Source organism: Harpegnathos saltator, unplaced genomic scaffold (assembly GCF_003227715.2).
Source record: "Harpegnathos saltator strain DR-91 unplaced genomic scaffold, Hsal_v8.6 scaffold47, whole genome shotgun sequence".
Taxonomy (NCBI): Eukaryota; Metazoa; Arthropoda; class Insecta; order Hymenoptera; family Formicidae; genus Harpegnathos; species Harpegnathos saltator.
In genome coordinates, this window is record NW_020230283.1 from 1,714,241 (window position 1) to 1,729,871 (window position 15,631).

Below are 15,631 nucleotides of genomic sequence, written 5' to 3' on the forward strand. Positions count from 1 at the left end.
TTCCCCTATGATAAGAATTACATCGTATCATATGAGAGTTTTGTTCGCCTCCGTGGCGAATTGGATGTGGTTCCTATAACTACGCATATTTTTGATCTTGGGAACTGCGTACGCGTTGTCCCTGTTTCTCTTTTATTTTCAAAATCGTTGTGATTGGCGTAGGAGAAGGAGTGTAATAACTCTACTCAGAGCCTTATATTGAATGAAGGAATGAATGAATCATATGAGCTTACAAGCGCTTCAGCCGAAACTACGCGTGTCGCCAGCATATTTTGAACAATATAAAGTAGGTAAATTTTTTAAAGATTGGTATATTGGAGGTATATTTATCATATAACACAAAAATAATTTATGTAAAAAACTTTAATTTGTTCTCTCAAACTTGTTTAACTAATAGCAAAACTTTTTTTATACAATAAAATTGGATGATTATAGCAAATATATTATTTGAAGTATAACTTATAATAAAGATATATATGTAATATCATATATGTATACAATTTGTAAATGCAAAAGTTATAATCTTTTTAACACTAATTCGGTTGATCTTCGATATCCAATCTATCTAACCTTTGTAACCTATTCAATCCTTGTTGATTAATATAATATTTACATAATCAGATAAAATATTTCATTTTATGTAACCATGAGAATCTCAAATAACTTCCAGATGTCTACGTTGACACAAGTACAAGGTAATAAAATTTTTGGAGGATGGCAAAAGGTATATTCACATGATAGGTAAACACGATTTATATAAAAATATAATTATTGCTAATCTGCCTGCATGTAACTAATGTTTGTATTTTCTCTATTTCTCAAACACTCTGTATGTGTTAGAAATAATAATTGCAATTATTTTATAGCACAGAATTAGGATGCAAAATGAAATTTGCCATCTACTTGCCACCCCAAGCTGAAGAGGGTCCTGTTCCAGTTACCTATTGGTTATCTGGTCTTACTTGTACCGAAGCTAACTTTAGTGAAAAAGCTGGAGCTCAAAAGTATGCTGCAGAACATGGTGTGCTGCTTGTCATACCAGATACAAGCCCAAGAGGACTGAATATCCCTGGAGAAGATGATAGTTATGATTTTGGCACTGGTGCAGGATTCTATGTGGATGCAACATGTGAGCCATGGAAAAAAAATTACAGAATGTACAGCTATATTACCAAAGAATTACCAGCTCTGATCAATCAAGAATTTCCAACATTGCCAGATAGACAATCCATTATGGGCCACAGGTACATACAATGGACATAAGTCTTTATATGAATATTTTATAAATAGTCTTTAAAGGAGCTTTTCTTTTGTATCTTATTTAGTATGGGAGGACATGGTGCGCTAATATGTGCTCTTAAAAACCCTGGACAATATAAGACAGTTTCAGCATTTGCACCTATAAGTAATCCAACGCAATGTCCATGGGGAAAGAAAGCCTTTTCAGGATATTTGGGAGAGACAGAGGATAATATTACATGGAAAGAATGGGATAGCACGGAATTAGCAAAAAAATATAATGGCCCACCTCTGGACATTTTAATCGATCAGGTCTGATTGGTTTCCTTTGCAATATATTTATAGTATACAAATATGTAATAATTTGACTGCATAAAAAAATTACCATTTCAGGGCAAAGAGGATCAGTTTCTGAAACAAGGACAATTGTTACCAGAGAATCTATTAAATACTGCAAAAGATAACGGCATAGCGCTCGTTCTCAGATTTCAAGAGGGCTATGATCACAGTTATTATTTTATAGCTACATTTATCGAGGATCACTTTAAACATCATATGAAATTTCTTAAAAATTAGATTTACCTGATGCTGATGCTTTATCCAAACAATAAGATTTTGAAATTATGCTATAATATTTTTTACATGCATAATTAAAATAAAAATAAAGTTTTTTGAATCAAAGTTGTGTAATTATCATTATGTAATATATATATATATATATCTTTTTAAGAGAGTAGAAATATATTTCATACGGAATAGATATACTTTCTAAAAAAAGACGTCTTATATATTAATCAAGATTTTAAATGTGTTGAAGCTTTGAAGCTTTTTTTCTGTACTAATTGTATTATTATATCGTCACAATGATAATGTACTGGCGATTTTGACAATTTGCGGTTAAATAATTCGCAAAGATTACGTGTTTTATAAATTTACAGAGAAAGTAAGAAGGGAGAGAGATATCTTATGTCGGATATTATTGGGGATAAAATTCTGTTTTTACTATTAATACTTATTAATAACATTATATATAATTAAAACAAATATAGTAAGTATAAGTATAATAGTAAAACAAATTATATATCTTGTATGGCTCTAGTATTATATATAAATAGTAGAAATGTAAAATTTTTAATCCTTATATGTTGCTTATATAGTAATATGTTATATATATCTTCATGACATAAATTTTATAATTTTCACGTAAGACACACATGTTGTTGCAGAAAATACAACAAATAGGAGCCTAAGTTTAAAGATATATAAAAATATTATTGTGATCTTCGAGGTTCTCTGAACTCATGCCATAAAGTCAAAATTGGCTTCCGATGATCCCAAATATTACGACCCCAAACTTGCCAGAATCTACAATTTTTAAAAATGATTCTGAATGTACATATCCATATGTATGTACATATCTACATACACACATGTCTATATACTATTTAATAAATATAATAAAAATAGTTGCATATTTCAAAATAATTCAGGTTTGAAATTTATAAAATAGTAAATATTTCTTTTGTTAACATAGGAAGGAAACTTTTAAATTTTCATAATTGTTCAATTGTTAATCTTCATTTTTGATTTGAATGATATAACTTACATCCCAAATAATGTACCACCTATATGTCCAGCATGATCAATCCATTTCCATCGTGCGATACAACCAATAGTGTCAATAACCAATAATGTTTTGATTGTCTAAACGAGACAAGATGTGATAAATATTATATTATGACAATATTTGTAACAATGTTTATAATACATACCGCACCGGCTGAAAATGTGAACATAGGGAGAAAAATTAAATATAGTGGCATGGTGGGATACTCTGTGCTAGTGAATCCAATAACGCCTAGGACAGCTCCTGACTGCAATGAAAGTAGTGAATTAAGAAACAAAACTTTGAAAAATTTGAAATTACATTTCATCTTTATATTTTTATATAAAGTTACTTACCGCTCCCAAAGACATAACTGGTAATTTAAGAATAGTTTTATATATATAACTAACAAAATTAGATACCACTCCACTTGATAAATAAAGAGCCACAAATTGCTCTTTCCCCAATGTTGACACAATTAATGAACTGAAGCTGTGTAATACAAACATATTTGCAGCCAGATGAAATATGTTGTAATGAGAAAATGTGGAGAATACCATAGGCCAACATGATACACCTTATATGAAAATTATTTCAGTCAAAATTGATAAAAATTTTTAAAGTTGTATTAATTGTTTAATATAATAATAAAACTTACTGGAGGCAGGATTAGAGCAGAAATAACGCACCATAGTCTTCTGAAATGCTGGTACTCGCCAAGCCAAGAATACAATTGTGTTTAAGAAAAGTATAGGCACAAATACTCTTTGTCCCTCTGTCAAATTTCTCCACCATGTTTCCATCTTAGCCCTCCATCCTGTTCGCTAAACAATATATTACAAGTATATATATTAATGTATAGAAAATCATCTGGAGTATTTCTTCAATTAATACGTACATTAATTTGAATCTGTTTATAATAATTAAGTATTCTATACATTTCTTGTCTGCTATTTTCATATTCCCAAATTGCAGCACCCACTATGGAAGTTCCACCAAACTAATACCAAGAAAACATGTATAAAATGATTATAAAAAGAATCACTTGTTTAATGATATTTTAAAGAGACAATTGATATATAAATATTTCTAGCTTTGTTATTGTTAACTCTTCTATCTTTATTCTCGTAAATAAATATTTCATTTTTAGGTATATAAAATTTATTGTTTTTAATAAATGACACAAAGCAAATAATTTTACAACAAACTTCTTACTAAAACAGTAAAACCGAGATGCTTCCACAGTTTTGAAGATTGTATTTTTTCAAGTTCGACATCAACATTTGGAGAAGAAAATTTTGATTTTTTTACGGATATTCCAAATTTTCTCAAGTTCCTTATTTGTCTATATTGTGATATTTGCAGTTGAGGCCTGCAATATTGTACAGTTGCAAACAGACTGAAATCCCATAAGTATAATTAAATTTTAAAGCATAGTTTTCACAACAAAAGTTTTTACAGTGGTAAAAGTATAATATAATATCTTATGATTAAAACTACACAAATTTTTAACAATCTTGCAAAATAGATATATAAAATTTTACCATGATTTTTTTGATAAAATATATATAATTGTAATTTTGTATTTAGCATAAAAGATCTTGTTCAAATAAAGTATAGAAAAATTTGTAAGAAATAAGGAAAGAATTTATAAGTTGTGTAAAAATTAAATTATAGGAAAAAATATGGAAAACATTCGCACCATTTATTAGCTGTGTTACCCAGCTGTAGCAGTATCCCGGCTGTCATATTATTGTAATTTGTTGTAACTCTGTAGAACGCACAGTTTTTATATAATGGTTATATATAAAATAGATATTTAATTTAAACATAGATTACAAATAACCTATTGTATTAAACATTTGACAAGATCGAAAGTTTTGTGACAACGAAACTGACGTGACGTTGTCCAGTTTAGAATTACAGAAGAATCACGTCAGCTGACACTCAGGACTTGTAATTAACTTTTAAGTTATTTTATCTTTAAAGATTAAAGAGAAAGCGGAATCTACAGTAGAGGACAGTAAAGTCCTAAGTTGCAAGGTCATAAGAGAATTGACCAATCACAATTGATTATTCTAATCGTAAAGGGTCATTTAGCTGAGATTCAAACTCTAAAATTTGTACTCTGTTTTACCGGACAGTTTTCATTAATCGTACTATAGATGGTGCGAGAAGACCTACTTTGGAGTATATTTGAATGTAAGCTGTAGGCCATTTTTATCTCACATCAAGCAACTCAACATCGGATCGGAAGGATTTTTCATTTTATCGTGGTAATAAACAATAAGACAGGTAAATTATGATCTCTGTCGACAGAAAATGACGTCCCGTCGACTTGACAGTGATTTATATTATTGAAAATATGAAATTCGCGCGATTAAGGCTTCATGGCGATTCGAGCAAAATTTCCTGAATATTCGTACGTAGAAACATGCTGCGCATATGTGAGCAATGGAGTGCTCGCGAAAATATCTGAAAAATATTTGCCGGATGATATTTAGATAATACATTCATTGACGTTTTAACGTAATCTTGCTTTAAATCAACGAAACTGATATGACGTGGTTATATATGTACTTCCTGATTAATTGTTTCACGTTCGTTTTAATAAGATTTCGACCGTTGGGCGTTTTATCTCTTATTGGTCTAATTTCTCGTTACATGGTATTTATCATAACAATACTAATACTTTTTTATAAAACAATATGCTATTAAAAGTGCACGCTTATGATAAAAATCTTTATTTCTCATTGAAGACGGTGAGTATTTTTTCATGCCGAATTTGAACCGAATAAAAATAACGTGTTTAATCGTAGAGTCATTTAGCTGAGATTCAACCCCTAAAAATTGTACTCTGCTTTACCGAATAGTTTTCATTAATCGTATTACAGATGGCGCGAGGTCTGCTTTGAAACGGATATTTGAACGGTAACGGTAAGCTGTAGGCCATTTTGATCTCACATCGAACAACTCAACATTGGACTGGAAGGACTTTTCATTTTGCTGTGGCAATAAACAATGAAACAGGTAAATTATGATCTTTGTCGACGGCAAATGACGTCCCCTCGACCTGACGGTGATTTATATTACTGAAAATATAAAATTCGCGCGATTAGGGCTTTATGGCGATTCGAGCAAATATTCCTACGTGAAATGTTTGCACAGTGCTTGCGAAAAATATCCGAATACGGATGACACTTATTTGCCGTTTTAACATAATCTAATTTTAATCCAACTGTAATCATATTTATATGTTCTGTTTAACTGTTTCGCATTTCTATTAATGAAGTTCTAAATCCGATCGTTGCGCATTTTATCTCTTAACCGCTTTAATTCCTCGTCATACAGTATTTATTATAACAAAACGAATACTTTCCATACCAATAATATATTATCAAAAATATACGCTTATAATAAGAATCTTTATTTCTTATTAAAGACGGTGGTCATTTTTTCATGCCGAATTCAAACCGAATAAAAATAGTGCGTCTGTAGTAAAGGGTCATTTAGCTGGAATTCAACCTCTAAAAATCGTATTCTGCTTTACCAGCAGTTTCCTTTAATTCCCCTATAGATGGCGCGAGGTCCACTTTGAAACGTATATTTGAACGGTAGCGGTAAGCTGTAGGCCATTTTGATCTCACATCGGGCGACTCAACATCGAATCGGAAGGACTTTTCATGTTCCTGTGGAAGTAAACAATGAGTTGGATAAATAATACTCTCTATCGACAAGGAACGATGTCTTCTCGACTTAACGGTGAGTCATATTACTGATAATAAGAAATTCGCGCAATTAGGCCATCGTGACGATTTGAGCAATGTTTCGCGAATATCTTTACATAGAAATATGTCTGCGTATATTTGAATGCAGCGCCGTGCTCGCGAAGAATATTCGAGAAATACTCGCCGGAGAATGTTGAGACAACCGTTAATTGACATTTTAAAGTTATCTAATTTTTATCCAATTATGGTTACGTGTATATATTTTTTAACTAGCAAAATCGTGTTTGATTCGACAAGATTCTATACGCATTCCACGTCTGATCACAATCAAATCGATTAATAATTCATGGATTCACAGCAATAAATAATGTCTGTCGGTACGCTGATAGGTAGGATGCAATAAATCACAGAGACATTAGATTGAATTGAACAATGTCCATTATATTATGTTTTATTCCCACATACACACGGCACGTTGTGAACCTTTTCTTAAATATTAATAATATTATCATAATAATAATAATAATCATATATAATCGCCCTCATCATCATCTTCATCATCATCATTATTCTCATCATCATCGCAATGATAATAATTTCAATAATCATAAGTAAACAATAATAAACATAATAATGTGAATTCATGAGTTATATTTATATTTATGTATATATATATTTATAATAAATCATATAGCAATAATCATTGTATTATAATATATATTTATATGTACAGAGGGGTATAATATTGTTATTTTTTATTAGTTTAATATTTATAATCGCAATATTATATATTTATTTTTGTTTGTATACATACACAATTAATTAGATTATCGGCCCTCGCACGCGCCACACTGTGGCGGATAATTTCTCACTTTCTATTTTTTGTTCCTATCTCGCTTTTCTCCTCACTTGAATATCCCGGGACCGAGTATTCGTCCCCGCTAATCGCTCGAGTATCGCGCAATCGACCAATCCCGCATTATCTTTTTATCCGTTTGAGAAGCATCGCCGACAGAATACGAAGTGCTTCAATCGATCGGCCCAATCGATCGATTCGCTTCCTCGAACGCAACCTCGGCATTCTCCCGCGATCGTTTTGTTTTTATCTTACAAAACATCCATTATAGTCTGGCCGCTTTTGGACAGAGAGTCGAGTTCCTGTCGCCGCTTAACTTTCGCCCCCTCTTCTCCACGACCTTATCGCTCGAGTGATTGAGCGGGCTGTACCGACCTTTCCGCTTCTCATTCGATCGCCAGTCGCGACTTTTTTTTTAACATTCGCGAGAGGAGGACCCTCGGTTCTCCATCCAGCAGCGGGCCTTTCATAAATATTCTGTACAACGTTATAATTATTATAAATCATCAATATATCTTATATAGTCTTATCGTTATGTCATTATTATCGGTAGTGTAAAATTGAAACCTTTACGTACTTATGTAGATTAGATTAGCGTCTGCTCGCTTGCTCGCTCGCTCGCAGGCGGCCTATCGTTATGTATATATACCATTTTTTGTTCTTTTTTCCTTTTAAGTCGATACATAATCGTATAATTTAGTATATCGCTATATGTACTGTAATCGTTTACGATTAGTAAGAATATGTAAAATTGGTATTTTTTTTCATCTTATCCCTTGGCTTGCTCGTTTATAATTTTAATAAATCTTGTTTAAGCATCCACATAATCGTTTAATATACATGGAATTAAAAGGGGCTTAGTTATTGCTTGTTATATTGCAAGTTTCCTCATTGCAAGCTGTGCCATGGCCGTCGAGCTTCCTCGCGTTCGCCGTTGCTCTTTCTTTCTTTCTTTCTTTCTTTCTTTTTATCTCTCTTTTTACCGCTATCGCGATCCTTTCGCTGCGAATCACAGAAAATATGTCCGAAACTTTGGTTTCTCCCGTTCGCTGCATCACCGATGTGAATGTCGAGACAACGTCAAACTTAACGTATTGTATTGTTTGCCGAAACGTCGTAGAGTCTTACACGTTTGCGAAACGAATCGAGGTTTAGTGCGTTCGTAACGTCAAAGATCGACGACAGTACGTATCTCTTAATTCATCGGTTGGCGTCGGCACGAAATAATAATCCACGACGACGAACATATAAATCACTCAGCGCTTAATACAACAATGTAAAATATTCAGATCATAATTCTCATCAGTGCGATAGCAGATCGTTTCGTGCGATCGCTTGTCCCAATAACTTAGCAAACGTGTTTATGTCATTGCACGTGAATGTGTCGCGTGAGAAGGATGCTTCTGCGAGTATACAGTTTCTCAAACAATATTTACACATGACTTTAGAAAACTTAGAAACCCAAAAAGGGGCTTTCCTTTTCACAGTACATAACGCTTTAGCGCGTCGTTATTTATTGCACATGAGAATAAAATAGAAATTTCTCGAACAGTTAATACAATGCTAATAATCACTAAGCCGTGTCACGTGTCGCACACGTTTGATATGTAAATTTTAACGCATGTAAAACCAACTTATTTTCCGCTTCGTTTTCTGGTAATTGAAATGAGCGCATTTTTTTATATACAACAATTTTGTACATAATAATTTCGCAATGTCAAGAGATAAACTGTATACTGTCATACTATCGTATGACAGCGTAACGAATTGTCGACGAATCAATCAATCAAACGAGGTAATCAAACGAAATGCGAGATCGTAAGATGTTCGTATTTCCTTCTTTGGTTTGAACGGACAAATAGCTTTGACGTAGCACGGCTGTCGAGAAATTACAAAAACGTAGAAAAAATCGCTCCGGTAGCGTGGAATAGTAATATCATATCGATTTACGTGGCGCAATTTAATCCGAAGCTGAGAGCGCGCGTCCCGAATTAGACGATCGTTCCGAATCGTGTTGCATCCCTGTGTTGCATTTTCAACTGCAGTCTTGCGGCAGACGATTCGACATCTTACGCGATAAATATATGCATAGTCATTGTACAAAGCGGAAACTATATCGAAAGATACACGGTCGCGGACGAATATCCTAGCTGTGAACATCGAAAGGCTAATCGAACATGCGGAATGACACTCGCGAATTGCGAATTCGGTGGGCAACGAGTCTCGCGAAGGACCAACGAGTACGCGATTCGATAACTGTATGATGCCTACGAGCGCCAGTTGAACGGAAGAATCGTTCCCGCGGGACTCGTTAGTCGCCGAAGCGCTCCTACGCGATTACCATCGTGTTGGTATCGATAAAGATTGATAAGAATCACTTAACGCGCGGACAATTATGTAAGTAAGTAATGGCAATTTTGATGAAGTTCAGTTGTGATGACGGTTAGTTCGACGGTTAGCAGAAATCTTACTGAAGAGTTCGCACTTTTTTGCACGTAGGAAGAATGTATTAACAGTTGTCGGTTATGTGTAACGGCACGTATACGAACGTACGCAAAGTGTAATTACATCGTCATATACTTAGAATACCGTGGATGCCTTGTGAGTGCGTATACAGGGCGTTTCGGGATTATAGATAAAAATTTAAGCGCTAACAGAGATCAAACGAACAAACGGGCGAGTCTTGATAAACGCAGATCCGCGAATTTCTCATCGCGATCGTTTCTCAAGACATTCAGCTTTTCACTGTGTAAGCTAAGTTTTCTACACAATTACGTGCACTGTGGAACGACTGATACTTCAGACAGTCTGAAAGTATCGGTAATTTCAGAGTTCAAAAATTCATTAAATCATCTCAGCCGATGACGATGGTCGCAGTTGCGAAGTTCAATATTTACATATTTGCAACTTTTTTAATATTGTCTTCAATTTGTACAATTTCGTGAAAGAAACTAGATTATATAGATGAATTTTCAGAGATGCTAAAATCAAAAAAGAGGCCTCTGATTATCATTTTTTTTTCTCAATTGCACGTTACATTCGTGCACATTACATATCTTAATCGCACATTATATTGCACATTAGATGCACTGAAAATACAAAAACCGAAGCTTTACAACGTTGTCGATCTAAGATTTCTATCGTAGATTCTTTACTTCGACCCAAAGACCACCGATATTTGCTTTCGCCGTAATCTAATGTTGCTAATCGACCCTCGTCTCGAGGAAGAAGATCTGCACATCTGTGGGAAGCGCGAGAAGAGTTTCAGCTTCCCAACGGTCCTTGAAGTAGCTACGTACGACGACCCTTAGAAGTGGGGCGATCGACGACTGTATCGAGCCGTACATCGACGAAGCACCACCTTCTCTCAATCGCGACGGTTTCGTTTAAATCTTCTTTTTGCCCTTCTTATCGTTAGAATAAGAATTAATACTATCATTGTAGATCGAAGCGAAGGAATAATTGGAACGTAGCTGACTGACGTAGCTAACTGATGAGCTGAATATTTCGCAAGCGATCGCTTCGCGGAGCTGCGTTTCGATGAGATCCTCTCGTCGATCGTTTCCGGTTCCGGTTTCTATCGGCTAATTAATTCTTTACTTGTAATTCCGAAACACCTCGTATAACATATATACATATTTTGTATATTTATATATATATATATATATATGTATGTATGTATATGGGGTTATATTTATATTATATTCGTACGCGTATCCGGATGGATCGTCGTCGTTCGCCGTTTTGCTAATGTATCGAACGTATCGCCGTTTAGCAAGCCTCTATCAACGCAAGTAACTTAACACCTGACGACGACGACTGTCCCTCGGGACATGCCTCGAAAACCTGACAAGGAAGCTTAACGCATTCACTGCCGGTTCTTATTTTGTACGAGCAGAGCTCGCCGCGGCTAATTCCGCGCGGTTGCGCGAAAGCCGCGGGAGCGAAGACAACAGTGCGCTATGATCGGCAGTGAATGTGTTGGTTATACAAGCGCCATTGAAATCGTTAACGAAAAGGAGCGTTGCGATACGACGACAGAGTTGGTGTGAGTGAGAAGAAACGCAATACCGTCAACGTCGTGAGTGACAATGGTGACATTAAAACGTAACACTTAATCGTAATGCAAATTCAACGCAGAGAAACGACGAAAAAGAAAAAAAGAAACGCAAAACGAGTCCGCTTTTCCGCGGAGTGCTCCGACATCGGACTCCTGTGTCTTACTCGGCTCCGTGATTGAGACTTAAGACTAGATACACGCGATGCCAAGCGGTTGACCAACCGACTCGACATTCGTTCTCTCCGTTCATGACGCTCAACCGATCGGCTCCAACCGTGCTTCTCGCTTTCTCGTTCTCGGCTGATATCGTAGCCGTCGATTCCGGAGATTCGGCGGGGTGTCACTTACGAGTCCACTCGCGAGTGCGAGGCTGCACGTGTCCCGGGGACCCAGTGCGAGCTCGCGTTCACGCTGCTTTTATCTACTTAGAGAGAGTTTGACTTTTGCTTTCCGCGAAAGAACCTCGACGGTAGAACTTATCGCCCACTTTGGGACTACTCGCTCCGGTTTGTCGCTCTTTCAGGCTTTTCGACGGTCAAACTTTCCGGCGAATACATAATTAGGAGTAACTTCGAACGGATATACGAATCCGAGGGAGTTTTATTCCCCGGGAGCGATTCGCGAGATATAACCGGTATAACCGCGGCCAACTTTTCGACGAACGTAGAATTAAAAGCGACTCACAATCCACCCGAGTCGCCCATTCGCTCGCGTTTGACATCTCGGGAACGATCTTTTCTCCCCGCAAAGTACCGGCGGCGGGCTACGCCGTCTGGCTTAAATTTTGACGACTCGTTGTTCCCCGCAAGCGGGAGAATTCCTAAGTGAACACGCGAGCTGACTCGGAATCGCGGACGTATCTCCGAAAGAGCGAAGCACGCAGTTTCGGGAACCGCTGGTGCCGCTGGTTTCGCACACGCGAACTGCTTTTATATAGTTTTGCGAAATTACTTATCTATCTACGGACTCGGGCGAGCTCGTTCGATATTCTCGAGCCATTCACATCGCGGGAAGAGCTACGGGGACACCCGGTCGCATCAACTTGCGAACCGTCGTCCCGCATCGGCGGCTCTCGCGTTCGAGGAAACCAAAATCAAACGCGTAATTTCGTGTCGCGCAGCGAAGACACGCTAAACTAGCCGCACTAGGAAACATATTTTAGTCGACGAATAGAGGATGCGTAGAAAGTGACCGTGGGATCGATATCGACAAATCCGTGAGAAGAAGTGCGATCTGGCTTCCCACTGTGTGCGTGCTGCGTCCGTGTGAGTGTGTGTCTGTGTCCTGGCCATTGTATGAACGCGCGAACGCACGTATGTGTGTGTGTGTGTGTGTGCGTGTGTGTGTGTGTATGTGTGTATACGTGGATGTATATATTTATATATCTTGATCGCAGTTAGAGGAAAACGTGTATCTCGTAAAGATCTTGAATGAGAATCCTGCCGGAAATATCGGTGTCTCCAAAAGTGTTGACGTCGTAAACTCGCGCGAGAGATTGTGTGTAATAGTTAAATATTAATTAGAAACTTAATTAGAACGTATGTCTGCCTGCGAAAAAAAGCCGTGTGTATTCTTACCGAGGGGTTTGAGCTTGAACGAGTGTAATAATTTGCGTAGTTTCAACTGTAGGTTTTCGTGCGCGAGCAATTATCGCCGCGCAATTAGGCAGAAACGCGGAAAAGTTTCGTGTAAACTTCGTAATGGATTATATACGCGGCCACGTGCGATGCGCCATAATACTCGTCTATTTTACTTCATCCACGAAATAGGCGATAACAACAATTAATCACGAAGGATTCGCGCATGCGATCCGCTACTGCGCCTCGCCGTTTAAATTATTACTCGATATTGCTTTTTTCCATATGAAGTAACGTGTGCTTGAACGACATTCGTTCATTTCTTCTTTTCTCTCTCTCTCTCTCTTTCTCTCTCTCTCTCTCTCTCTCTCTCTCTCTCTCTCTCTTCCTATATTTTTCTTCGTTCCGCTCAACAACGCCTCAAATAACGCGATTCTCAGTGCGAGAAACGAGGGGGAAAAAGAAATCTCTCAATTTAATCGAAATTTCGATCGCCGTAGTTCATCGAGATTCAGCATCGATCTTTCCCCAATCATCGTCCGCCGATATCCGAACACCACAAAAGGATCGATAATTGATTGACATTCCGTCAAGTTCATATTAGTGCTTTGATTTTATCTATATAGAATATTCTCTTATAACATGTACGTGTTTGTATATGTGTTTTATAATATTTTATTGAAATTTCTCGATGGTGTTCTGATATCATCGCTGATATATTATGTTTACATAATATGGCAGACATTCTTTTTCCTATTCTCGTTTGTATGCGAACGAAACACTTGCCGATTCGCAGTGAGAATTGACGTCATGACGTAAACTAGACCATTGCGATCGTGTGTACATATGTATGTTGCGTGCGTGTACGTATACGATTGTTGTGTGTGCTGAAAATGAATGTGTTGTGTGACGTTAGCGTCTCTTGTTCAATCTCTGGTCGTATGTTCGAAAACTTTTTCCGCCTCATCGATTTGTCGCCCATGCGCCAAGTAGTAAATTGCTTAACTAATTAATTAATGCCTGTCCGCATGGTTTTGCTACCCCCCCCCTCTTTCTCCCTTTTTTCCTCTCTGTTTTTGTCTTCATACATCTTCCTTGTCGTATGTATGTATATTATGACAACCGATGTATATATCGGTCGTCATAATTATTATCTTATTATTTATATGTATGTATATATCATGTGCGGTCGCACGAGGGGCGGCTGAACACGACGAGCGATCGATGTCGTATTGTTTCACCTTGTCCACCTCATATGTCCACCTCATAATTAATTCGTTTTTCATCTAAATAGGTCTTGTAAAAAAAGCTCTTGAGAATCGCGAATAGGCTCGTAGAGAGAGTTTAGCCTACTCTAGCCGCGCCTCGCGCACATAACCCTTATCTTCCTTCTTCTTACCAACCTCACTCTGCCCCCCATTAATTACATCTCAATCGGTGGTGATCCAAAAGTTTCAGTACAATAGTATATTAGCTTTAAAACATCAATAACTATATATACAAATGCATAAAACAATGTCTCAATATATCTGTTCATCTCCATAATCCTTATATTTTCTTTTTCCGCCTATATATATATATATATATATATATATATATATATATATCTCGTTTATATATATATAATTATAATATATATTTTGCCTTTCTTAATCATTCAATAGGTATATTTATATATATATATATATATGTGTGTATATTTATATATATATATTTATATTTATATATTTATATTTTTATATACTAGAGATATAGATATATATATGTAATATCTCAATATTAATATATTTCATATTTATAAATATAAACGCGCCTGGACTATAGTCACATATATTTTGCTTACTCTTGTTTCCTACAAACTCATCTCTCGTTCTCTCTCTCCCTTTCTCTCCTCTTTTACACTTTTAATTCTTGCATACCCTTTCTCATTCTTTCTCTCTTGCGCTCTCATTCTCTCTCTCCCTCTCTCTCTCTCTCTCTCTCTCTCTCTCTCTCTCTCTCTCTCTCTCTCTCTCTCTCTCTCTCTCACTATCTTTCATTCTTTTTCTCGCGTCAACTTATTTGTATATTGATCGCGCCTCTTTGTAATTAATAATTGATCGTAGATTCTTTTCGAATATGTATACATTTATATATATTTATATATATATTTAAACATATATATAATTCTTTCTCTGCCTGTTTTCAGGAGAAGCTGCCGGGAGAACCCTGAACATGCCAAAGCCGTTGTCGCAACTTCATATCGGTGAGTGTTTGTATTTTGATACATTAAGGTTATAAAATTATTACGCAAATTGCATTTTGAAAAATACGCAAACCGATGTACATCGAGATGAAGAGGTACGGAATTAAAATATACTACTGTTTGAGGAAAATAGAACACAACAAAAAGAGATTGATAATTTTCACAATGACTTCAACTGTAGTATTATATGGGAGTATAATTGATTCGAACACAGACTTGCATCGTAACAAGTGATTGCCTTTTCACAGTGGCGGTATACACATCGTGGAAGGAGATTAATATACACTTAAAATATAAAGTTACAATTTAATTTTCTCCTC

The 15,631-nt window shown here is 36.1% G+C and overlaps 2 protein-coding genes across 4 annotated transcripts; one reads left to right on the top strand and one right to left on the bottom strand.

Annotated features, from left to right (window-relative positions):
- The first annotated feature begins 38 nt into the window (after positions 1-38).
- LOC105186799 (S-formylglutathione hydrolase) lies at positions 39-1,869 on the top strand. 2 transcript variants are annotated; one of them, XM_011147262.3, is made up of 5 exons: positions 39-286; positions 671-741; positions 867-1,244; positions 1,326-1,551; positions 1,633-1,869. In XM_011147262.3, the coding sequence occupies exons 1-5, from the start codon at positions 215-217 to the stop codon at positions 1,813-1,815; spliced, it is 930 nt and encodes a 309-aa protein (XP_011145564.1). In that variant the 5' UTR covers positions 39-214; the 3' UTR covers positions 1,816-1,869. The 2 variants fall into 2 exon arrangements, with proteins under 2 accessions (XP_011145564.1, XP_011145565.1); XM_011147263.3 differs by having other exon boundaries at positions 170-286; positions 652-741.
- A 466-nt stretch (positions 1,870-2,335) lies between these two features.
- On the bottom strand, positions 2,336-4,885 carry rho-7 (rhomboid family intramembrane serine protease rho-7). Of its 2 annotated transcripts, XM_025302207.1 has the most exons (9): positions 4,692-4,884; positions 4,548-4,616; positions 4,061-4,244; positions 3,744-3,845; positions 3,504-3,669; positions 3,202-3,422; positions 3,012-3,113; positions 2,846-2,943; positions 2,337-2,604 (listed from the first exon to the last, which is right to left on the bottom strand). In XM_025302207.1, exons 2-9 carry the CDS (start codon positions 4,592-4,594, stop codon positions 2,511-2,513), a joined length of 1,014 nt encoding a protein of 337 aa, XP_025157992.1. In that variant the 5' UTR covers positions 4,595-4,616; positions 4,692-4,884; the 3' UTR covers positions 2,337-2,510. The 2 variants fall into 2 exon arrangements, with proteins under 2 accessions (XP_011145563.1, XP_025157992.1); XM_011147261.3 differs by having other exon boundaries at positions 2,336-2,604; positions 4,061-4,217; positions 4,548-4,885.
- Between the last annotated feature and the right edge of the window lie 10,746 nt (positions 4,886-15,631).

Excerpts from the sequence above, each read along its gene's own strand:
- rho-7 (XM_025302207.1), bottom strand. The coding sequence starts at position 4,594 with ATGACAGCCGGGATACTGCTACAGCTGGGTAACACAGCTAATAAATG. Across the intron at positions 3,846-4,060 it reads ATCTCGGTTTTACTGTTTTA|TTTGGTGGAACTTCCATAGT; the intron begins GTAAGAAGTTTG and ends TCTTGGTATTAG. Across the intron at positions 2,605-2,845 it reads GGTGGTACATTATTTGGGAT|ATTCTGGCAAGTTTGGGGTC; the intron begins GTAAGTTATATC and ends TAAAAATTGTAG.
- LOC105186799 (XM_011147262.3), top strand. The coding sequence starts at position 215 with ATGAATCATATGAGCTTACAAGCGCTTCAGCCGAAACTACGCGTGTCG. Across the intron at positions 742-866 it reads AAGGTATATTCACATGATAG|CACAGAATTAGGATGCAAAA; the intron begins GTAAACACGATT and ends ATTATTTTATAG. Across the intron at positions 1,552-1,632 it reads TGGACATTTTAATCGATCAG|GGCAAAGAGGATCAGTTTCT; the intron begins GTCTGATTGGTT and ends TTACCATTTCAG.